A 26652-nucleotide genomic window follows, 5' to 3' on the forward strand; every position below is an offset into this window, starting at 1 on the left:
GAAAATTTTTATAGAATAAAAGCTATAATATAGACTGAAATAAGAGCAAAGAATATACATCTTATTTCTGCAGAATCTGAATAGCTGACGTTTTCCGCTCACTCTCCCCCCCTTTCCTCCTATGAAAATGTTTGCTAATATGCAAACATTTTTGTATCGCAAATCTATTCCAATTTATACATTCTTATCATTTTTATTATTTATTTGTATGTCTTATCACTTTTATTTCCATATATATTATAGATTTTTTTGTAAAAATATAAATATTTAATACGGAAGCAGTTTTCTTTACTCACGATAGGCTTAACTGATCAGGCTGGAAGTGGTCTCAAATTGAAGATATTTCTTCCTAGGTGTGCTTAAAATTTAAAAATTCTGAATAGTTTTATTTTACGGAATGGGCCAGTTTCATACTACAAACGAGAATAGTTCAACATTCACTTCATAGATGGAGCCACAGGAAGGCGTTAACTGTTAAACAGTTGTCTAAGTTGATAAGGCATTTTTTCTGATTAACAATTTGCACACTCCCACAATCGTGTACTTTGTTCCGAAAAAAAAAATAAATAAATAAATAAAAAATAAATAATAATAAAACTTTGTTACCAATTGCAAAATTCTCTACTAGTGCTGTCTTTCTTAAAAGAAAGAACTAATCGTTAGGATTCCATCACAGCTCACTATATATTCCCATGTTGCGCACGCGAGCTCATAGCCATTCATTATGTTTAATACGTTCAGGACTCATTATTTTATTGTTGTCAACTTTGAGTTTGTTTTGAGGTTATTTAAGGATTTAGAAGTATGTCACAATCAAAATGCAACTCTGACTGTTCATGTTGAACGTACCTTGCAGCAAAGGAGAAACAACCCTTTTCGTGTTTCTGAAAATGTATCAGGATCATTTTGAAAGACCAATCCTGAATACATTTACATGTATATATTGATACTACATTTCTTTAGGACAGCTAGAGAAAAACTACTACCAATTGCGAAATTTTCACAACAGGTACAGCTAGCTGCAGCCATTGCATACAATAGGCCTAACTAATTTGGTCTCAAATTGAAGATATTTCTTTCTAGGTGTACAGAAACATGGGAAAATATAAAAATCCCGAATAGTAAAAAATCCAACTAGTTTTATTTTACAGAACGGGCCAATTTTCTCTACTAGTGCTGCCTACCTTAAAAGAATAATTATAGAAATAAGAAAGGGTTCAACATATACTGGCTTACCTGCTCACGACCAAACACAGACTACATTTCTTTAGGACAGCTAGAGAAAAACTCTGTTACCAATTGTGAAATTTTTACACTTACTGTTACTACTAAATATACACGTAATTTTTACACGTACTGTTACTACTAAATATAAATACTATATAAGGTATAATGAAAATTTTAAAAATATAATTTTCATTATTTTATTTTTCAGTGCATTTTAAGAAAGTTTAATTTATGTTTTGCTGGTGATCGCAAGATTTCAGTAGGAATATGTTTGTTAAAATGCTTTAGATTTTCCAGAAATTTTCAGATTAAGAAGGGTATTTATATTAAGATATAAATAACAAAGCTAACATTTTTATAAAAAATTTTAATACAGTACATAATGTTTTGCTATGTAAATTAAATACAGACATTTTTCATAGCTAGATGCTGGAATAGGTTATTACAGTCACAGGATGACAGAGAATATATACAGTTCTCAGAACCTAGGTTTATTTGAACATAAATAAATATAAGCATAATCTCTCTGAACATAAAATTACCTTCAGAGAGAGAGAGAGAGAGGTCAGTATAATACTGTACATGACTATACCAAAGGCATAAAGTAAAAACATTTCTGTATTCTAATCAGTGGGACACAAATCTATACAGCTGAGAACTATCTAAGAAGTGGAGTTTCATTGTAACATGTTCTAGTACTCTTCCACAGAGTAAGTGCCGACCATAGTTTTCTGCTTCCTTCCGGTTATGGGATAATCCCACGGCTATCAGCCAGTCTATAAAGTCACATCCTGAGAAAACAGATGTATAAAGTTCCAAACCAACATTCTTATCACTTGGGAGAACCTCTATGCACTTGTCATAATGGTAGGCCAAGAACTGCTCACACACATGTTGAGTTGTTGGTGAGAGATTATTTATATCTGGTAGGGTAAACCTTTCTGTACCAGAATGTATTTTTTTCCAAAGTTGCATAACAGGGCCAATTAATATCTCAGAATCAAAGCCAAATACAATGAATGAAAAGATTCCCTGACCATAATTCATAATTACATCAAGAAACTCTAGTTCTATAAAAATTCCATCTGTAGCATCCATTACTAGCTTCCACAGACATATAGTTAAACCTATGATTAGAGATGTGCACAAGAGCAACAGCAACACAACATGACGCAAAATCTGATGCCTATCTTCATTACCAATTTCTTGGATATTTTGTCTATCTTCATACTGCTGTACAAGTAAAGTACACTGTTTTCTGTTCTGTTGACTACAATGGTATTGTGAATCACATATCAATGAATTAGTAGGTTTACTACTATGTTCATATGTATCCAAATTTTTCTTTTTGCTCTCTTGGGGAATTAGAATCTCTTTCTCATAACAAGTTTGTTGGATGGAAAAATTTTCAGACTTGCATGCTTGATTTTTATCTTCTGATGGCATTTGTAGGCCAAAGCATGAACCAAGATCTTCCATATCTGGCAAGTGATGACTGGAACTTTCCACAGCTGCTGTCTGTGAGCAAGTTTTATCTTGCATAATACCATTATTCCAGTCACTTGCTTCTGTATCAAGTAGCTGGTAATTTTTCTTAGTTTGATGTCGCTGTTGAATTATAAGACTAATAACAGTAATAACTAAGCTAGCTATAATAATTATGAAAGAAGTAATAGTTTGGCTCTTACCCAGCTGAAAGTTTGGATCCATGTTTGTCTTATGTGGAACATGGCCCAAAATATCTGTTGCTAGTAAAATTACCAGAAGTAGAGATATACCGAAGCCCATTATAATTATAACAAATCTTATACGTAGTACAAAGCATAAACTTCTGCGGTGCAGAATTGCTAAAACTAGGGCAAGAATTGCTGTCCAAATCCGAGATGCAAAAACACCACCAATTGATAATGAATACTGCAGATAGAATCTCCAGTCACAGTTCTCATCAAGAACAGTCCACAGTGTGCCTCCCAAAGCGGTTAACAACTGAGCACATATAAGGCATAATGTTGTACCATGAGTCACATTTTTCCATTTGTGACTCATCAAGAATAAAACAATTACCCATACACAACATAATACACTAATGATGCTAATATAAGTAATAGTCTGCATTAAATGATGGTGAAAATAGTCAAAACCAGAAACTGTCAATGTAACCATACTAGCTGAAGCAGTCATTAATGGTACTGAAAGTAAAGTACTGGTTACCATTCCAGTTGCCACTACTGACGTAGCTATATCATACTGACTAGCAAAAATAAAAGCTGTGGGGGCACATGGAAAAGTTCCATAGAGAAAACCAAAGCTACTTAAGCTCTGTATCTCAGAACTGTTTCCAGTTGCTAACTGGGTAACCATCTTTTGGATTAAAATAGGAAGAACTAGAATCTTGACTCCAACTAGTAGTGCTGGCACTATGAACAGTTCTCCCTTTACACTATTCATTTTTCCTACCATTGTTACTCCAAGCAAAAACAGTGCAGTAGCTGGAAATGCAGATCCCAATACACTTAGAATTTTATTTAACAGTAATGGTACCTGATGATTAAATGCAAAGTTTCCGCTAACACCTGCGAGAGTCATAACAATAATTGGATTAGTAAAAATTCCCTTTAGAAGGTTACAAACAATATTTTTTGTTGAGGCATGCCTTTGTTTGTGCATTTCCATCAGTAATATACCAACTGGATTTAAAATAAGAAGCTGAATTGGGGCAAGAAGGTAGACATGATTTGGATAATCTGAGTGATGTTTTGAATAAAGTGATGTTAACAGTGGATATCCAAGAGCAAAATCATTACTCTGGGTTGAAAAAATTCCATACAAACCAGCTTTTCCTATATGGAGTGGTTTTGTTAGTATCATGGTCAGTAAGGCTACTGTTATAAATACTACTGCTTTTGAAAGAAAAATGCAACCAATAAAATTCCAGTTGACATTATTCAAATCTACAGTTGCAAGAGAAGAAAATATTAAAGCTGGCAAGGTAAAATACTGAACGAAAAACTGTAAGCCCTTTGTATCACTACTGCTAAGCAGGCCACTTCTTCCTGTAATGTAACCAATTAAAATTATTCCAAAGCACTGAACAAGTGCTGGTAGAACATCATCATACAGTACTTCTCCAGGAGCAATGGAAGTTTTGTTTTCAAATGTCCCGTTCATGGTGCTAAGCAAAGTTCCTTAGGTCCTGTAAAAAATAACGAGAGACATTACATTACATAAGAAACTAGTTATTATGCAATATTTAAAAATATGTGAAATAGATACATTTAGCCATAGGCTTCATTCAAATGATTAAATCCTATATTTTGCAGTTTTTAAACTTTAATTTGTTATTCTGCATACTTCAGTAGTAACCGAGGGAAAGACTGGATTTTAATTAGTAGCAAAGCAACTTAGGTAACAATGCATTTGTGTTACCATACAACATCAGTATGATTTTATCAATTCTTAATTCCCTTTAGGCCACTATCTTGACAGGGTCTGGAGACTTAACCACTTGTATTTTATCGGAAGTTAAATTTGATCTGGGAAGTTAAAATCCCCCATAACTTGTAGATTGGTCACTCGCACACTAGCAAGGCTTTTGTGGATTTATTGGATGATTGTTTTCCACAGCAGTGTGTTAGAGAGGGAGTAACACTCTTGATCTGATTATCAGCAGTGATTATTCATGCATTAAGAATTTACAGATAAAAGGAACCACTAGGTGGCAGTGATCATAGTGTACTGATATGGGATTTAAAGATGTAACTACCATTGGGGTAAAGGGGTTTTTGCTTTCGTAAAAGCAACTACAGTGGTCTCAGAAATTTTTTAGGTTCTATACAGTGGGACCAACTGATGATGTTGCCAACAGCAAATTCTAATTAGGAAGCATTCAAGGAAGTAATTTTGGAAGCTACTAGGCTTTTTGTTCCAACTGAGAAATATAGATGATCGATGTTTGACTGTAGATGATCATTCTCAGATAGCTGCCAAACTAAATCAGTATTTTGCATCTACATTCACATGAGGAGTTATTCAAGGAGGAAAGGGCTAGATGTTCATCAAACTCTAACAGAGTTAAATGATTTTGCAATAACTAAGAGCAAAGTGGAGGAGAAATTATTGAAGTTGAACATAAGGAAGGCACATGGGTGGATGAGATCTATCCAGTTATATTAAAGGAGGCAGCAAAGGAAGTAAGCAAACCCTTAGCCATAATTATGAGAGCATCCTTGGACTGGAGATGTGCAAATGTATCTCCAATTCACAAAGGGGGATCAAAGGGTGACACGAGTAATTACAGACCTGTTAGTTTGACTTCTGTTCCAGGGAAAATAATGGAGTAACTGGTTAAAGAAGCAATTGGAGGATCATTTAGACAAGACAGCAGTAATAATTCAGATACAGCATGGGTTTGTCAAGGGGAAGTCTTGTCTGACCAATTTGAATGGATACTATGATGTGGTCCCAAAGGAACAGGATGCAAAAAATAATTTTGATATCATATACTTGGATTTCAGGAAAGCTTTTGACACTGCTGCACATGGAAGATTACTGTACAAATTGGAGCAGTATGGCAATGAGCAAGTTGCTACAAAGGATAAAAGTGTGGTTTAGTGGGAGGAGACACAGGGTGGTGATCAATGGGTACTGCTCTACGTGGACTAATGTTATTAGTGGTGTCCCTCAGGGTTCCGTGTCGGGCCCATTGTTGTTTTGTATATTTATCAATGATATTGATGAAGGTATATCAAGCTTAATGTCAAAGTTTACAGATGATACAAAGTGGTAGGGTTGTTAATGACAGTATGCTGCTGCAACAGGATCTGCAAAAGTTGGGTAGATGGGCACAGTGGCAAGTGAAGTTTAACATTGACAAATGCAAAGTACTGCATATGGGTAGTGGTAACCCCAGAGAAATGAACAAATATGTGGTGTTACACTCAGAGTAGTGGAGAATGAAAGAGTCCCGGGGTAATTGTGCAGTCAGCTATGAAGTTTTCTGAGCAGTGCAGAGAGGCTGCCAGAATAGGTTATGGGGTCTTATCAATGATATACAGGAATTTTGCAAGCAGGGATAAGGAGGTGATTTTCCCCTTGTATAAGGCAATAATGGTCAGGCCACACCTTGAGTACTGCATACAGGTCTGGGAGCTTCATTTTAGGAAGGATGTAGAGTTGCTAGAATGAGGCCACACCTTGAGTACTGCATACAGGTCTGGGAGCTTCATTTTAGGAAGGATGTAGAGTTGCTAGAGAAGGGCAACAAGACTGGTAAAGGGAACAATGGGGTCCTCTTATGAAGAAAGGCTTGTTCTGCAAATTGTAGCTTCTGGAGACTAGGTACCTGTGAGGTGATTGATTGTGGTGTGTAAGGCCTTGAATGGATTGAACAGGCTCAATGCTGATGGGATTCTTCCTCTTTCTCAGATTACAAACCTGAGGGGGGCATAGATTCAAATTGAGGAAAGACAGTTGTAGAGTAGATGTGTGGAAATTTGCTGAAGGCAAACTTCTGCACATCTGCCATTGGATAGTTGATATCTGGAACAAACTTCGATCTGTTGTTGTGGAAGTTGATAGCTTAAATAAATTCAGGGCAGAACTAGACAAACATTTGGAATGAATGGACCAGTGAAATGGGAAGGTTGTTGTTGGTTTTTTTTTTTTGGCTGATGCTGTATAAGCTTGCTTTCTTGTATTATGTGCTTTTACTAATGCTAATTTGTGTGTTTGGGCTGGTTTGTCTGTTAATCTGCTGAAAATGAAAATCAAGTGAAAATCATGTTCATCCATTTGAGACTGACTAACCTATTCCCATTTTAAACAACATAAGTCAGTTTCTTTTGGATCAATGAGATTTAAATCAGACCTTTCCAAAGGAAACACAAGTTATATAGTATTAGTAGTGGAAAATCAGATTCATCAGATTCTAAAACATGTCAGCTGACAGCTCACGAACTGGAAGTCCTCCATGGGGTACTGGTTGAATAGCAGATGGTATATTCAGGTAGCTTAAGTTCCACTCTTTCTTCTTGAAGAGGTACCACCATATAAAAATGACTGAAGGCTCTCTCCATATCACAGTGGCAAAAGGTATTGAGTGACCTTTGTGATTTAATCAACCGTGGAGATTAGAAGCACAAGTATTGTAGCAAATATGAGGTGCCCAGCTTTTGTCTTGGTCCTCAGCAAAAATAACAGTTGTATGCTTTTTTATTATCAGAGAAATGGCACACCTCAGTGATGCAAATGTCACTTCAACACAAACATAAAAAAATTATCCAAACTATTTACACACTCGTGGCATGCTAAATTTTAAGTTTTTGCTCAGCCCAAAACAAGTGTAGCACAGACAGATGCCTAGTTCAGACTGACTGACACATCTAGATAGGAAATAGTGACTCAGCATCAATGGCTGCAATTTTTCTGCAAACTGTACCTCAAGGCCAAATCTCCCCAAAAATGCACTGAAAGTGACATGTATAGTACATCAAAACTAGAGGTAATCAATTTTAACTGTTATATTCATATTTAGCACATTAATATTAGTTGAAATTAACAAATTTTATTTCCAAAACATTTTAGCTGTTGACCAGTGCAATTCAAGAGAAGGCAATTAGTATGAGTATCAAAATTTGAAGAAATTTTCCAGAAATGCTAGTGAATGTTGGTTTGATTCCGTAAACAGGAATGGATTAAAGATGAAATAGGCTCCTGGCCATATTTGAATTTGATGCCCATTTAATATATATAACACATAAATACAGGCACTCCCCGGCTTACGTAATAACCAACTTAGGGAAATTCGACTTTACGTAAGTTTGCCTGCCGCTGCAAACTTAAAAAAATCATGGAAACGTATTTTGCATCCCATAGGAATAAATGGCGGTATCGTGAAAATATCGTAATGTGAACTCAATCACTTTTTTTTTTTTTTTGGTAATTCGTTCCAAGACCTTGGAAGTTGAAATTTTTGCTATATAACTAAGCTATTTATCTCTCTAAAAGGTCGTTTTTATAATGGAAATTGCACTACATTTTCATCATTATCATATGTTCCATTATAAGAATCAATTTTGAACGCCTTTGTGATATTATTGCATTTGCAATAATACCAATAACTGGAATTCTGTGGATTTTTATGTTACAGTATTATGGTGAAATGAGTTCCCCTTCACTGAAATCTTCAATCATATAAAAAACAAATTTTCAGAATCTTCTCTTCATTCCTATTTACTTATTACAATGATGAATGGAAAGTGCAAGTGCTGACAGTGAAACAAAATTTGTTTCACTAGGAAATGAAACAAAATTGATTTAGAAATGAAGTTGGTTGGTTGGTTGTTTTAGGGTTTTATGGTGCATTAGTGTCCAAGGCTATAATGTGCCAAGTCAAATAGAAATGAAGATGATTAATTAAGAAGTATGAAGCAGGACAAAGTTTGTCATCTGTTGCACGGAATTAGGTCTCGCTGCTTCAACAGTGAATACTATTTTAAGGGACAGTGCATGTATAAAAGAGCATGTTAAAGGATCAATGCATTTAAGATCAACAGTGATCACAAAACTGCAATCAGGTGCTATATCGAAGATGGATTTAATGTTATATATATATATATACACACCTAATTCTGTTTTTACACGATAGATACGTTCCTGAAAAATACGTGTAAAAAAAAGACATTGTATTTATGGAAGAAAAGAAGATTGGTTCCGGATCTAAAAAAATCAGTAAAAATAATTAAAAAAAAAAAACACATAAAATATTCGTTTTAAGCTTATTATTTTATTTCAACAAAATACACATGTAATAATATGTAATTAAAATGTATGAAAATAAATTTGTATGCATATGAAATGAAAAAAAATTCTTCATGAACAAAAAAAATCTGTTTTACATATAACAAGATTTTATTCATTTTCCACTTTCTGATAATAAACGGCGCATACGTTTGCGTACGACTGGAATATCACTGCCATCACTAGAAATGTTGTGGACATCGTCTTCTTCCTCTATTAATGAAATTCTTTCTGTGATCTCTTCAGCAAAATCAGCACGAATCTCCTCTGGTGCTGATGTTTCACCGGTTTTACGAACGAATTCAGTTATTAATCGTTGTGTTCGTGTTTTGGTTAGTCCGTTATATAATTCTCTGTAAGAGGCTGTCAACAACTTCAGTTCGCGTTGAAACTTCCCAGCGCGTTCCTCATTAGGGTCATGTTTGACAAAATGATTACCTAATTTTCTAGCCAGTTCCAGACCTTCTTTTATTAAATCTGCATTTAGAACAGGATCATTTTCTTCATTATCACTACGTTCTGTGGGATAAGGAGTCCCAAGGACAACCTCTAATATTTCATCTTCGCTTAGGGCTTTGTCGGTTAACAATTCATCAATATCTTCAAACGATAGATCATCGAATCCTTCTCCACCAATTTTGTGTGCCATTGTAATGATGTTGGGAAATTCGGTCGTATTAGGGATGATGGGATCTTTGCTTTTTACACATTGTGGCCAAACCGCTTTCCAACACGCATTTAAAGTTGCTGGTTTTAATTCAGTTAACGCTAATCCAACTTGATTGATACAATCCATAATTGAGAATTTCTTCCACACATCAATGACTGTTAGTGTTTCATCATTCAGTTTGTCCAAAACGTGTTGGAATGTTCGTTTTACGTAGTATGTTTTAATTGTCGCAATTATACCTTGGTCTAGCGGTTGTATCAAAGATGTAGTATTAGGTGGCAGAAATAAAATTTGTACGTTTGGGTGTTCCAAGACAGGATGGCCGGGTGCATTGTCAAGAATCAGAAGAACTTTAAATTCGAGACCTTTCAAATTCAAATAACATCTGACTTCTGGGACGAAACATTTGTTGAACCATTCTGTAAAAATAGTAGTGGTCACCCAGGCCTTCTTGTTTGCCATCCAGTGAACAGGCAATTTATTGATATCTACACCTTTCATTGAACGTGGGTTTAGGGCTCGATTTACCAGCAGTGGTTTCAACATACGATCTCCTGAAGCGTTGGAGGAAAATAATAAGGTCACACGATCCTTAGCTACCTTAAAACCACCAGCAGTTTTCTGCGATTTGGCTACATACGTTCTGTTCGGCATTCGTTTCCAGAAGAAACCAGTTTCATCTGCATTCCACACTTGATCAGGAGTGTATCCTCCATCTTCAATAATTTTTGCAAGTTCCTGCTGGAATACTTTAGCAGCCGATTCATCTGCAGATGCAGTTTCACCTTTAATTTTTATATTATGAAGAGCATTCCTTTTAAGAAACCCTGTCATCCAACCTGTACTCGCAGAAAATTCATACTTTCTGTTTAACTGAGATGAAGTGCTTGGCTCCTTTTCTTTAATCTGTCTGTAAATTCTTAGTGCTGTTTGCTTGATGGCATTTCCATCTACTGGTACTCTTTTTTGTGATTGATCTTCTATCCACATTACCAGGGCCTTTTCCATTTTTTCCTTGACAATATCTCTTGTATATGATGATGAATTAACACTTACTTTTGTTCCAGAACATACCGACTTCCTAATTGCAGCTTCATTTTTCTTAATAGTTCTTACGGTAGCTTCATGTACACCAAAATGCCTTCCTACAGACGTAGCCCCTTGTCCAGTTGCAAGACGATCTAAAATTTGAATTTTAAGTTCCAAAGAAATCGCTTTCCTTTTCATTTTGGTAATAGGCGAATTATTCGACATTATATAAGGGCTACCGAAAAATATCTCAGTTATAATTAATAAAAAAAGGTATGAAAATTTTGTAAACTTACAATTTATTGACTATCGGCAAAATTAATAAATTTATATGTGCACAAATTTCACTAAAGATTCTTTCACTTTGAAATAGAGCTTACTACTACATGTCTGCTGAAGATACAATGCACGAATACCGTAGATGTGCACAAAATTAATAAAAACGTTGATGATTCATAGATACCTAGACGTAAACATTGGTAAGCAAAAGCACGCGTTTCAAAACGCAAACACTAGCTGTTATCCAATCTATTGATGCGTGTAATATAGAAATGATACTAATATGCCACAAATAAAAAAAAATTTCTTAGAATTTAGGCAAAAAAAAATTCATAGGAATCGTGTTAAATCAAAATGACTCGCGTAAAAAGAGAATGAAATATTTATTTTGAATTCGTGTTAAACCAAATTCGTGTAAAAAAAGTTCGTGCAAAAACAGAATTAGGTGTGTGTATATATATATATATGTATGTATATATATATATATATATATATATATATATAACATTAAATAGAATTTAATGTTAATATATATATTAATGTTATATCAACATTTCTTTTTTGCTTCAATCAAATTCAGTGTGCATAGTTGCGAGTACTGCAATAAGAATTTAGGGAAATTCTGACTTGCGTAGAGTTCCGCAGAATGCAACTCTTATGTAAGTCGGAGGGTGGCTGTACAAACACTACATAGGTTCTTAAAAAAACTTGTTTTTAGAGAGTTTGTTCATCCATACATTGATACATATTTTTCTTCATCTGTAAAAACTTATTATTAGAAATTTCTATCACTACTTTGGAGCCGACCGGGCTAGCCGAGTGGGTAAAGTACCTGCCCGGCAACCCAAAGGTCGCGGGTTCGATTCCCGCCTCGGGCTTGGATCAAAGTACTGCAAAACCTTGGGAGGTGCAATATGGCCACAGAAGCCGATGCGCCAACAACTACCAAATCAAAAAAAAAAAAAAAAAAAAACTACTTTGGAAAATATTTACACTGAAAATGAGGTCCCCACCCATGGCCGGGTTTTTTTTTTTTTTTTTTTATGTGAACCCCCAAACACGAGAGGTATTAGAACCTATAGTACTTAGTACCATGCTTGGGTTGGAGGTTGAGAAGACGAAAGAAGATATTTGTTGACATTTGACTTGAACTTCTGTAGATTGTAATTTTCAGGAAATACATATGAAGGATGGTTGTTCCAGAAAACGGCAGTTGAATGAATAAATGAGGAAGATGAAAAGTTGGTTCTGTGAGTTTGTCAACAAGAAAATATTCTTGTTGACACTGATCAAGCAGGAAATGAGTCTTGAAATATAACCTGAGCAATTTTCTTTAGAGTGGTAATTTCAGTTTGTAAGCCAGAACTTAACAACTGAAATTACCACTTTAGCCAGTCAAAGACATCATCTCGCTGGCATTTCTGTTTTCACTTTTGAAAGTTTTCTTCCATTTATTCTATTTTCTTTATGGTGAAAACCCTAAACCTGCAAAGAGACAATGACTCACTGGCCTTTTGGATTCATTCACTCACTATATAGGTAGACTTTATTTTACCACTCTAAAGTAGCTTGAATTTTTCAAGCTACATTTCTTGTTTGGCTGATGTCAATAAAAATGGCATCTGGAAGCAAAATAGCTTTTCCAGGACACGATGTGCTTTCTGAAGGAACAGGCACCTCTACATAAGGGCTATTATAGCCCCTCTTAACAATTTGTTCTTGTGCAGTGTCTCCAGAGAATAACACTACCAGACCAACTTTGATCTCATTAAGCGCTCCTCTCCCTTTACTACTAGTAGGAGATTTTAATAGAGCCAGTTCTGTGGGGTACTACAGATATCAATATGCAAGCTTAGATGACCTTAAAACAATTACCCTTTTAACACAGGCTCTCTCTCTCTCTCTCTCTCTCTCTCTCTCTCTCTCTGTGTGTGAGAGAGAAATATATTTTTACCACATGCCTACCTGTGATTTTACTGCCACTGATCTCCTCCCCTTCTGTTTTCCCTGTGTGTATATGGGAAAGGTTGAAGAAAGTCTTTATGGTGGTAATCACTTTCCCCAAGATAACCATGTTGAACATTGAGAATATCACAATATTCCTGGAATTACTGTATAGACAAGTTATTTACTTTATTTCTTAAGTGTTTTCCAACATGGTCTTATATTGCTGAAGGAGTCTGCATCTATTACACTTTCCCTTTCAGTGTTTAAAGTTATTAATGGTTGCACACAAGTGCTCGTGCTCTCTCTTTCTCTCTGTGTGTGTGTGTGTGTGTGTGTGTGTGTGTGTGTGTGTGTGTGTGTGTGTGTGTGTGTGTGTGTGTGTGTGAGAGAGAGAGAGGAAATGTAACTCTATCCCATGCCACTGACCTGAGGTGATCTTATGCTAACTAACACTTTCCCCCTGAACCCTTAATGCATCCCTCAATGGATTTAGCAAAAACTCTTCCACATCCTATGTTTAAGTGAATATCATCGTTACAGAATAAATTCCTTCTACCAAGGGCTATCCATGCTCAGAAAAGCTCCCACCCCAGAATTACTGAATTTCTACTGTAAATTACATAAATTTCAGCATTTTTTTTTTTTTTTTTTTTTTTTGAGGTTTAATGACAAGAAATAGTTGAAAATGGGAAAATTTAAAAATTTAGGCATTAATTCTAATGCTATTGCATAATAAGATCAAACATTAGAAACAACAGTCTTGTTTCTCTCACACACACACACACACACACACACACACACACACACACACACACACACACATCTTACTGCTTTAAAGTCAATTTCATGGCTACAAAGCAGGTAAAATCAAAAGCACAAAACTATAAGGAAAATTGACATACTACAGGTAGGGCAGCACATATTTACTTGAAACTGAACAAGAATTTTTTTATACTTCTAATAATTAAAAAATAATGACACAGTTGAGGAACAAATACCATATGCACCTGCTTAAACCTTAATTGGTGTATTAGGAACTGGATTACATATCAGTAGTGGAAAGTGATGCAAAGAATAAAATTTATACAGTATCAAGCCAAAAAAAAAAAAAAATAAATAATAAATCATTATCTGTCTGTATCTTCTAATAATTTATCTAATTCTTACTTAATTTATTCAAACTACCTACAACCGCAGATGGAAGTAGTAGTAGTGGCATGTGATGCAAGAAAGCAAGTGTATGTGCTTATGCAGCATCAGCCAAAAAAAAAAAAAAAAAAAAAAAAACACACACCATTCCCTCCAAATGCCTGTCCAGTTCTTCCTTAAATTTATTCAACCTATCAACTTCCACAACGACATATGGAAGTTTGTTCCAGCAATTAACCACCTGCTGGCTAAAGGCAAATTTCCACACATCTATTCTACATCTGTCTTTTCTTAATTTGAATTTATGCCCCCTTAGGTTCGTAATCTGAACAAGTGCAAGGATCCCATCAGAATTGAGCGTGCTCAACCCATTCAAGGCCTTATACACCTCAAACAATTGTGTTCCAACAATTAGTTACTCGCTGGTCAAAAACAAATTTTCACAAATCTATCCTGCAACCATCCTTTGTCAATTTAAATTTAGGTTCCCTGATGTATGTTATGAGAAAGAGTAAGGATACCATCAGCATTCAATTTACTCATTACATTTAAAGCCTTAAACACAACAATCAGGTCTCTTTGTAGGTTGCTAGTTTCTAGATGGTGCAATTTGTAGAACTGAAGTCTTTCTTGGTAAGAGTACTGTACTCTTTTTTGCCATTGACTAATCTTGTTGCTCTTCTCTGCACCCATTCCAACAGATCTACACATTTCTTAAAATCAGGCTTCCAGAATTGTGTACAGTAGTCAAGGTGTGGTGTAACCACTGTCTTATACGAATTGGGCTTTTCTATTTGCTGATTTATTTATTCACTCTTTTGTTTTAAAGGTCAGAATTTGAAACTTGCCTTTGGCTACTTGTGGTGACCATTCTTTGTCCATTGTGGGTCAGGCACAATAATTCACCGAACTTAACCTTGTTTGATATTAATTATAATAATAAATCATTATTATCAATTTATTTCTGAAGAAATAATACACCTTTACCATCTTTATCCAGCTAGTGGGTAAGCAGGTTACATCAAGAAATGTAATACAATGAAACACTATTAAAACACTATATATATAAAATATTAGCATTAGTAGAGGCATACGATTCAAGAAAGCAAGCTTATGCAGTATCAGCCAAAAAAAAAAAAAACCCCTCCCATTTCACCTCTCCATTCTTTCCAAATGCCTGTCCAGCTCAACCTTAAATTTATTTAGGCTATTAGCTTCCACAACAAAAGATGGAAGCCTGTTCCACCAATCAACTACCCACTGGCTAAAGGCAAATTTCCGCACACCTACTCTACAACTATCTTTCCTCAATTTGAAACTGTTCCCCTCAGGTTCTTAGTATGAGGAAGAATCCCATCAGCATTCAGCTTGCTCAACTCATTCAAGGCCTTATACACCTCAATCAGATCACCTCACAGGTGCCTACTCTCCAGGCACTACAATTTGCAGAACTTAAGCCTTTCTTGTTAAGAGCACCCCCCTTTCCCCCTCACCAATCTTGTTGCCCTTCTTTGTACTCATTCTAGCAACTCTCCTTTAATATAACTGGATAGATCCAGCCACCCCAGGTGCCTTCTTATGTTTAACTTCAAAAATTTATGCTCCACTTTGCTCTCAGTTATTACAAAATCATTTAGCTCCCTGTTTAAGTTTCATAAATCTGGCACTCCCCTCATTGAATAACTCCTCATGTGTGAATGTAGATGCAATATACTCATTCAGTTTATCAGCTACCTGAGCATGATCATCAACACTCAACCATTCTGTGTTAAGTGGTCCAATCTGATTCATCCATTTCCTTATAGAGTTTACATAAGTAAAGAACTCTTTGCATTTTTCTTTGCATCCTTTGCCAAAGATTTCTCGTAATCTGCCTTTGCCTGCCTAACCTCCTCTGTGACTTGATTATAGATTAGTTTATACCTGCCACCTGTGTCACCTGATACTTTATATGCATACCATACATTTTTCTTCTCTGCCACGAGCCTCATTAATTCATCTGACATCCATTTAGGCCTAAACCTCGAACAGTATTTCTTAGTTGGAATGAAAAGCCTAGTAGCCTCCAAAAATTAAGTCCCTAAAGGATTCCCCTTTTATGGATTTATTGGATGACTGTTTCCTACAGCAACATGTTTGAGAGGCAACCAGAGGGAGTAATACTCTTGATCTGATTATCAGCAGTGATTATTCATATATTAAGAATTTTCAAATAAAGGAACCATTGGCTGACAGTGATTACAATGTACTGAAGTGGGAATTACTTAAAGATGTAACTACAGTTACAATCAGAAACAGATGGCTTTGCTAATTATTGGTGGGATATATTGAAAGGTGTTAGATCTCAAAAAAGTGCCATTCAATGCACCCGATTATCAATAATTAGCTGCATAATCATTATTTTATATATTTTTATTTTATTGCTAATTATGTTTATTTCTAAGGTATAGCAGTGTAAACCAACACAGGCTATCTTAGTCTTTATAGGTTATTTTGGCTTTATGCCCCACTGAGTACTTTTAATGCCAATGTTTTATACACTTCGTGAATACCTATATAGTACCAATTATACTCTTACAATAGTGTGTGTGTGTGTGTGTGTATATATGAAATTATGTAGAAGAATCTGGAATTTGAGGAATAGAAAGTGTATCTAATAATGCCATCAAAATAATGATTGAATATTACATCATTCTGTATATTACCTTATTTTTTAAAACTGCATAGAACTGCAGAAATTTAATAAGAATTTAGAATATAAGTATTAGCTGTGAAAACTATACCCTTTGGTGAGGCTAAAGGGCCAAATATTTAAGTAACCTAAGTTGGACTTCATTGTTGTACCTTATTTTTTTATTTTTTTTAAACTTAATACCAACTAGATAAATTGAAGAAATCGCTTACAACTGGAGAAATTTAATAAGAATTTAGAATATAAGTATTAGAGGTGAAAACTATACCCATGAGGCCAAATATTTAGGTAACCTAAGTTGGACTTCACTGTTGTACAACTTAGATTACCTAAATATTTGGCCCTTTGGTCTCATGGGTATAGTTTTCACCTCTAATACTTATATTCTAAATTCTTATTAAATTTCTCCAGTTGGTATTAAGTTTTAAAAAATAAAAAATAAGCTGTGTGTGTGTGTATATATAAAAAAAAAACCCCAGGGGCTCAAAATCTGGTGAGTATGGGCTTGGCACACCCAGGGTCCTGATCTGGATATCATCATCCTCTCTCTCTCTCTCTCTCTCTCAGGATACTCAAATTTTTTTTTGGCTGGTGCAGCAAAAGCCTCAGGATTCCTTGCACCATATAGCTAATAATGACACACACACAACCTCTTCGTGAATGATAATTAATTTTTAAAAAAATGCAATATATGGTTGCGAAAATATTTTTTTCACTTACTGCAAGATTTAAATCTATACACACAACTATAAACCATATGAATATAGTCCAGTTTGGGATAAGAGTCTCCTTGGTCCAAGGTTTCGTATGATATAAATCACTCTAAAACAATTTTCACCCATGGGGATGTTTAGTGGGTGGATCTGAGGTGAGGCTGATGGTTGACTTCTGACAAAAATTTATTATAAATTAAGTGCAAAATTATCAGCAAGAATGGCATATCTGCATGTTTTGTCTAGATTCTGAGGGTCAATGATAATCTATTAAATACCTCAATGGAATTAAATGGAAACATGATCCAGGGAAACCATGTCTTTCAATTGCAATCTGATGAGTAGGTTAGTATAGCTTTTATTGCATGATTGAGGGGTTTGGAAATAATATCCCAGATATTTAGTGAAATGATGGATCTGAACATCAGTTGAGGAAGGATGAGCTTGGAAATGATATGGTGCTGCCATTAGTAGCATGTTTTTGTTGGCAAGCAGGACAGATTTTGAGATTGTATTTGGTAGACCTGAGATCCTGTTCAGTCATTTTAGAAGCTACTATTCAACGGAATAGTTGTAGAAACCATAAATAAGGAAATTAGGACTATGCAACAGAGAATGTAGTCAATTAATAATACAGATTATGAGAGTTGGTGGTCTTCTGTTTGACTGTCCATATATAGCTGCATATGTTTTTGTATGATGGTTTTAAAATGGAGAAAGAACAAGTTTTTGTGTTAGGTGATGCCCAAATCTTTCAAGTGACTATTTTTTAATAGGAGGCCCCCCCATTGTGATGGGGAATCCTCCTATTACTATTGAGAGACCAATTGCATGGAGATAATTAATTTCTTTTAAACTATACAGATGCTTGCACATCTGTATAGTTGATGGAATAGAATGGGGGAGGGTCTTTTTGTACAAAGTCAGCCATTTAGAAGTAAGATAATGCCGAGACAAAAAGAGAATCTGTATTTTTAAAATATTAGGCAGAAGAATATCATAATTATTTCCAATATTAGTGATATGCTTTTTCCAAGGAAGATTAGAAGTCAGAGTTATCCCCATTAAAGTTATTGTCATCTTGTCTAGAAATCTAAGTGTTGTTAAAGGTAAGCATGGGAAAACCAGAAATTTTTTTTTCTGCAAGAAATAAGACTGGCCTCTGTTGTAGGGCTGAAGTTAACTATTTTCTTCTCCCCACTACAGAATTACTTAGCAATCAACATTTGAAAATTTGTGGTGGATATTTGAGAAATTTAGTACTGTGATGGCTGTTTATTCAGAGCAGTGCATTCTTAAACTGGAAGGTGAAATGTCAGCAAGACCATGGACAAGTTTTTTGGAAGAATATTGAAAAATACAGAAAGAAAAAGAAGACTGGAGATCCCAACATCAGTTGTGAAGTAATGGGGGGTGGGGAGGTAGTGATCTGCCATCACCTACAGCAAGTGGTTGGAGAAAAAAATTCCTATCTTGTCTAGAGCAGATATATTTTAAGGGCACAAAAGGTGATATTGTTGTACCCGTTGGCACTAATGATATTAAGAGTAGGGGACTGGTGGAATTATTTAACAAGTACAGGTCACCATTATGGCACCTCCATAGCCAGGTGGGCAGGAGCAGCAGTGCGTAGCACATGCTTCTTGATTAGACCAGGTTCAAGGAGGATGGGTATGGAGGATGCGGAAAGGTCAAGGAATGACCACCGCATATCCCCGGAGCAATATGGCCTAGTTGCTAATGCTCCTAAAAACCAAATAACAAACAACAACATAACAGGTCACTGTTGAAAAAAAGCTGTGAATTAGAGTTGCATTTGAAAGTGTCTGCAATTCTGCCCAGACACGATAGGAGTGAGTATATGATGAGAGCCTTGTCGATCAATACGGCCTTGAAAATATTGTGCGAGGCTCAAGGGGTAGAATTTTTTTCAGCCTTGTCTGTACTTGTTAACAGGGGAGACTGCTTCTACAGGGATGGGATACACTTAAATAGAAAGGGTGCAAGAATATTTGCTGATGCTATCGAGGCAGTGTTAGGTAGGTCGGAAAACTGCTAGCTTGAGGAGGGGATACAAGCACTAATAGATTAACAGTAGCCACTTTTTTTTTTTTTTTTTTTGGTAGTTGTTGGCGCATCGGCTTCTGTGGCCATAGTGCACCTCCCAAGGTTTTTGCAGTACTTTGATCCAAGCCCGAGGCGGGATTCGAACCCGCGACCTTTGGGTTGCCAGGCAGGTACTTTACCCACCTGGCTAGCCCGGTCGGCACAGTAGCCACTGGCAGAGGTGAAAGTGATTCTTGCACTGCTTCTATTGGAATGAGCAGCAGCCAGGAAAACAGGATGCAGGGTGTGTCAGAGACTGCTGGGAATCACTGCCGTACAAGTAAACACATGGGTTGTTTTAAGGTAGATAAGAATAGGAACCGGTGCATGTATACTTGCATATACACCAATGCTAGGAGATTGATAAATAAATTTGATGAATTTGAGGTGTTGCTCAAAACATCAAAGGCAGATATTGTTGGGATATCAGAGATGTGGTGTCACACAGAATAAAAAATGCAGAACTGGATTTTGAGGAGTACAATGTGTACAGGAAGGATACACAGGATAGGAAGGGAGGCGAGGTTATGCTATTAGTTAAGAAATATAAAATCCAAGGAAGTGCAGCCAGTCGACATCGCTGGATAGTGCAATGTCGGGTCAGTTTGGTGTAACATAAGCATTGGGAGATCAAAATTGAGAGTAGGAGTATGTTATAGGCCTAATGACTCTGATGAGTATAATAATAACTGTACAGGGAAATAGTGGGCCAGTAAATCAGAGAGTCTTATAATGGGGGATTTTAATTTCCTGGATATTGACTGGAATTTGTGGGTTGGTCCCTGACACACTAGCAAGGCTTTTGTGGATTTATTGGATGATTGTTTTTCTACATCAGCATGTTCGGGAGGCAACTAGAGGGAGTAATACTCATGATCTGATTATCAGTAGTCATTAGCATTAGTAGAGGCATTTGATGCAAGAAAACAAGCTTATGCAGCATCAGCCAAAAAAAATAAAGTAAAAATAACCACTTCCACTTCACCCCTCTGTTCGTTCGAAATACCTGTCCAGCTGAGCCTTAAATTTATTTAGGCTATCAACTTCCACGACAATGGATGGAAGTCTGTTCCACCTACCAACCACCCGCTGGCTAAAGGCAAATTTCCGCCATCTATCCTACATCTGTCTTTCCTCAATTTGAATTTATGCCCTCTCAGGTGATTCTGAGCAAGAGGAAGAATCCCATCAGCATTGAGCATGCTCAAACCGTACACCTCTATCAGATCACCTCGCTGGTGCCTAGTCTCCAGACACTGTAATTCGCAAAACTTAAGCCTTTCTTCGTAAGAGCACCCCTTTGTTCCATTCACTAATCTTGTTGCCCTTCTCTGTACTCGTTCCAGCAGTTCTACATCCTTCTTGAAATGAGGCCTCCCGACCTGTATACAGTACTCTAGGTGTGGCCTGACGATTGCCTTATACAAGGGAATAATCACCTCCTTAACCCTGCTAGAAAAATTCCTATATATCATTGACAATACACCATGAGCTACTCTTGCAGCCCATCTGCACTGCTCAGTGAACTTCATATCTGCCTGCACAACCACTCCCAGGTCCCTTTCATTCTCTACCACTGTCAGTGTAGTACCACAGAGTTGATACGTTGCTCTGGGGTTGCTGTTTCCCATGTGTAGTACTTTACATTTGTCAATGTTAAACTTCATTTGCCACATCTCAGCCCATTTGCTCAACTTTTCCAGATCCTGTTGCAGCAGCATAGTGTCAGTAGTGTCCTTGACAACCCTGCCTACCTTTGTATCGTCTGCAAACTTTGACATTAAGCTTGATATACCATCATCAATATCATTTATGAATACAGAAAACAATAATGGACCCAAAGGTGAGCCCTGAGATACTCCACTAATAACATTAGTCCACGATGAGCAGTGTCCGTTGATTACCACTCTCTTGTCTTCTCCCCCTCAACCACCCCTTTATCGATAGCAGCAATTTGCCTCCAATGCCACACTGCTCCAATTTGTGCAGCAGTCTTCCATGTGCAACAGTATCAAAAGCCTTTCTAAGATCCAAGTATATAATATCAAAGTTATTCCCTGCATCCAGTTCTTTTGTGACTGCATCATAGTATCTAATCAAATTGGTTAGACAAGACTTCCCCTTAACAAAACCATGCTGTGTCCGCGCTATAACTGAAGTCTTGTCTAGATGATCCTGCAGTGCTACTTTAACCAGTGCCTCCATTAATTTTCCGGAAACAGAAGTTAAACTCACAGGTCTATAATTACTTGTCAGCCTTTGATCCTCCTTTGTGAATTGGGGTCACATTTGCACATCTCCCGTCCATGGGTACCTCCCCTGAGTCCAAGGAAACTCTCATAATTATGGCTAGGGGTTTGCTTACTTCCTTTGCTGCCTCCTTTAATATAACTGGATAGATCCCATCCACCCCAGGTGCCTTTCTTGTGTTTATCTTCTACAATTTCTCCTCCACTTTACTCTCAGTTATTACAAGATTCTCTAGCTTACTGCCAGAGTTGAATACACCTCTGGCATTCCCCTCGCTGAATAACTCCTCATGTGTGAATGTCGGTGCAAAATATTCATTTTGTTTGTTAGCTACCTGAGCAGGATCATCAACAGTTGACCCTTGCCAAGGATTTCTCATAATCTGCCTTCGCCTACCTAACCTCCTTTGTAACTTGGTTACAGATCAACTTTTATCTATCATAGGCTTCTGTGTCACGTGTTAATTTGTATGTATCTCATGCATTTTTCTTCTCTGCCATATGCCTCATTAGTTCATCTGACATCCATTTTGGCCTAAACCTTGAACAATATTTCTTAGTTGGTATGTAAAGCCTAGTAGCTTCCAAGATAAGTTCTTTGAATGCTTCCCATTTTGAATTTGCTGTTGGTAACATCATCAGTTGATCCCACTGTATAGAATTTAAATACTGTCTGAGACCATTGTAGTTGCCTTTACGAAAGCAATAACCCTTCCCTTTACCCCGGGATGGTAGTTACCTGTTTGAGTAAATCCCACTTCAGCACACTGTGATCACTGCCACCTAGTGGTTCCTCTATCTGCAGATTCTTAATGCATGAAGAATCACTACTGATAATCAAATCAAGAGTATTACTTCCTCTAGTTGCCTCCCGAACACGCTGATGTAGAAAACAATCATCCAATAAATCCACAGAAGCCTTGCTAGTGTGTGAGTGACCAGCCCCCAAATTCCAGTCAATATCTGGGAAATTAAAATCCCCCATTATAAGACTCTGATTTACTGGCCCACTCTATTTCTCTGTACAGTTTCTTATTATACTCATCAGAGTCATTAGGCCTAATGCACACTCCTACTCTCGATTTTGATCTCCCAATGCTTATGTCACACCAAACTGACTCGACACTGCACTGTCCAGCGATGTCAACTGGCGTCACTTCCTTGGATTTTGTGTTTCTTAACTAATAGCATAACCCCTCCTCCCTTCCTATCCTCTCTGTAGACATTGCACTCCCCAAATTCCAGTTCTGCATTCCTTATATCTGTGTGACACCACGTCTCTGAAATCCCAACAATATCTGCCTTTGATGTTTTGAGCAATACCTCAAATTCGTCAAATTCTTCATGCATTAAGAATCTGCAGATAAAGGAACCACTAGGTGGCAGTGATCACAGTGTGCTGAAAAGGGATTTACTCAAAGAGGTAACTACCATCAGGGGTAAAGGGAAGGATTTTTGCTTTCGTAAAGGCGACTACGGTTGTCTGAGACTGTATTTAAATTCTATACAATGGGACCAACTGATGATGTTACCAACAGCAAATTCAAATGGATGGCCATTGCATAAAACAGAAGGTACTGGAAAGTTTCTGGAGAGGTCTTCATCCTGTAGTAGACTGAAAATGGCAGATGATGATGTTCTTATCTAGGACAGCATTAGAACATTTATTGGAACAACTATGATTTAGATAGGGTTTAGGGTAGAATGAGGAATAAAGCATTTCATACTTTCACTGATGCAATATGAGCAAATATTAGAATTAAAAGGTTTAAAAGACTAGACCAACCAACTAAGGGAAAGAGGATAAAAAAAAATCACACAGATCATTCCATTTTGCACTCTTGTGATACCACACAACATGAGGCTGTCAATAGCCATGGAATAGAAACTCCATTGAAGAAAAGACCATTACAAAGTTGTGATCTAAATTACCTAGAGGGAAATAAATTCTAACAGAGCACTCCGATGGATTCTTGATTTAAAAACAGGTGTGTTAGGCGTGTGGTTTGAATTATGTGGTATCTTATGAGGTAAATAAACATGTAAAGGCATAAGTAATAGCTTCTTGATTAGACCGGGGTTCGAGCCCGTCACCACCAAATACGGAAAGGTCAGGGAATGACCACCGCATATCCCGGAGCAATATGGCCTTAGTTGCTAATGCTCCTAAAAGAAAAAAAAAACAATTAACAAGTAATAGCAAAACTCTCAGATGGAACCATGAAAAATTACCAAGGAAAATTACTTACTGTTAGGAAAGGTATAATGTCTCAAAGGTAAAGCATCTCAATAAAAGTCAAAGTTGTGAGTGATCTGTGGATTTGAAAGAATGACAGAAATTAAATGAATTTGACAGAATAAGATAAGGGGATTTTAAGAAATACAAAATCAGAAAGAGGATATTCTTGATTTATTAAAATATATTTTATACAAAAATATCCTGGAAGCCAAGACTAAACTGTGTTTAACAAAAGGCAATTTCAAATGTCCTCTGAAAATGTCAATTTTCAGAGATGCAAACTATGCAGCGAGGTCCTACTGTTGGTAGGCGCCTCCGTAGCCAGGTGGGAAGGAGCAGTAGTGCATAGCATGCGCTTCTTGATTAGACCGGAGTTCGAGCCCGTCACCACCAAATACGGAGGATGCGGAAAGGTCAGGGAATGACCACCGCATATCCCGGAGCAATATGGCCTTAGTTGCTAATGCTCCTAAAAACCAAATAACAACAACAACCTACTGTTGGTATACTCTCTGGAATAGAATTTTACTCCCCCTCACTGTTTGTAGTGGGGAAAAAAAAATAGAAAGAAACCAATGATAATAAAGCTATTCCTCTCCCAGATTGAAACCAAAATGCTTGTGTGGCATCTAGCAGATGTAACATCTGCTAGATTCCACATTTTTTTTGTCAGCAGTTCATATTTAGCCAGTGAAACCAAAGCTGTACAAGATTAAACAGCTGCCACATGGGATTAGGAGTTGCATAGAAGGAAAATAAGGCGCTTTTGCCCATCTGGCATCTGTTAAATGCCAAACAAAAATTTGGTGTCTCATAATTCTTACTATATCAAAATGAAAGCAGAAAATACGGTATAAAGTTCTTTATTAACCCCATGCTAGCAGAAGGTTAATATTATTAAGAGCAAAAAATTTAAACAGTTTTGTATTTCTCTTATCTAAAATACTGAAAAGCATAATAGTGTGACCACAAAAAATTTTTGGGCATTGAGGGTTAATGAACCATAATTACAATTCATGTGGAACTGTGAAACAGGATCAACAATTCAGAGGTCAGTAAACACAAAAGAAAGTAACAAACGTCTGAATTTCGGCCATTTGTCTGTTTAGTTTTTTTGACCTAACTGTACATTGTGCCCTTTCAAAACAAAAATTTTTATATACAGTTGGGAACTACATTATAAAAACATGATTTACCATAAGCATTATAAACATTCAATTTAATAGAGCTTTTTGAAAATATGCATGCATAATTGTGATCGTTTTACAAAAAACAAAATATTTACATACACTGACCCTTTCTTGAAGAGTTTGACTTAAATCTGTGTCAGTATATTTAGATTTTGCAGACATTTACAGTAATTAGCCATAATAATTTAAATTAATATATTGTATAAAAAAACAATTTAGGCGTTTAATGCAGTGCATTTTTTTGTTGTTTTTCAAAATGTGAAAATTACATTTCTATTAAAATGGTAATTTTAAGATAGATTGTAATAATGCCTACGTTTTTGCACGCTGCAATTACCTGTTGAAATGATATTTTCTGAGTTACCCTGAGGGAGGGAGCGAGCGAGCGAGAGAGAGATAGATGGAATGGAACCGCCAAGAAAGAGAAGAATGACATGCCCTTAATCATCAATATTTTAATAATAAGTTCGCGTTATGGATCAAATTGATACCAACGTCAAACCACCATATTTCATCTTTCCACGTAAATGGTGATGGAAATTACGGACGGTAATATATCTTGCGTAAACAAACGTAGACCGTTAGCGATCTAGTTGTTTAGAGGAATCCATTCTAAAATTTAATAGCACGGCAACGGTACGTTATTAATGCTTAGAGCTTTTTGAATAATATATATCATTTGAGACTAATATTAGAATATGCATAAGTACAGTAAGATTTAATTACCTCATGCTTTCTCCAGAAATGAAATACTTGTGAATGTACTTTGCCAGCTTTAAAATGCCGTGAGCTGTCTTGTCGTTTCGTCTGCAACACTTCATAGTTCAGTTACCACCTGGCGACGGACAGTATGCAATGCGCATACAATAAATAAATGCAAATATGGTATTTGAGTAGTTTATTTCAATTTTTAATTACAGATATAATTATTTAATAAATTTAGAAAGAAAATATAGAAATCTTTTTTATTTTTTTATTTTGCAACATTTACAGTTAAATTACATTGGATAAACCGTATTCCAGAAGCTATAAAAATTACAATTTTCCGAGGTTAAGCGGCATTTTTTGTGTGTCGTCGCCAGACGTTTTTTTTATAGGAGCAGAGTGGGCATGTGCGTTTATAACACATGGGTTTGGTGAAAGATGATGTAATATAAAAATAATTTTCTTCATGATTAAGGCAAGTGGTGCCTCTCCCCAGTGACACCAATGAGCAGATCCCCTTCCATAATTTAATTCCCTTACCTTTTAATGGTTTAAACGAGGGCTGCGAAACTTTTACGCCTTGTTTCCCTCCAAAAATATTACAAGTATGCCCTCAGAGGCCACACGTATTTTTCAAGGTGTTTTTATGAAGTTGGGCAC

The 26652-nt window shown here is 36.4% G+C and overlaps 2 protein-coding genes across 2 annotated transcripts in view; one reads left to right on the top strand and one right to left on the bottom strand.

Annotated features, from left to right (window-relative positions):
• The window catches only part of LOC150076681 (tether containing UBX domain for GLUT4), a 328877-nt gene that overhangs the window by 52372 nt on the left and 249853 nt on the right, over positions 1–26652 (top strand). The gene's annotated exons all lie outside the window — the stretch shown is intronic.
• Positions 1855–26113, bottom strand: LOC150076682 (lysosomal cholesterol signaling protein-like). The gene is made up of 2 exons (XM_090386571.1): positions 26014–26113; positions 1855–4420 (listed from the first exon to the last, which is right to left on the bottom strand). The coding sequence occupies exon 2, from the start codon at positions 4393–4395 to the stop codon at positions 1855–1857; it is 2541 nt and encodes an 846-aa protein (XP_090242697.1). The 5' UTR covers positions 4396–4420; positions 26014–26113.

Source organism: Mastigoproctus giganteus, chromosome 12 (genome assembly GCF_048544385.1).
Source record: "Mastigoproctus giganteus isolate SK-2022 chromosome 12, ASM4854438v1, whole genome shotgun sequence".
NCBI classification, from domain to species: Eukaryota; Metazoa; Arthropoda; class Arachnida; order Uropygi; family Thelyphonidae; genus Mastigoproctus; species Mastigoproctus giganteus.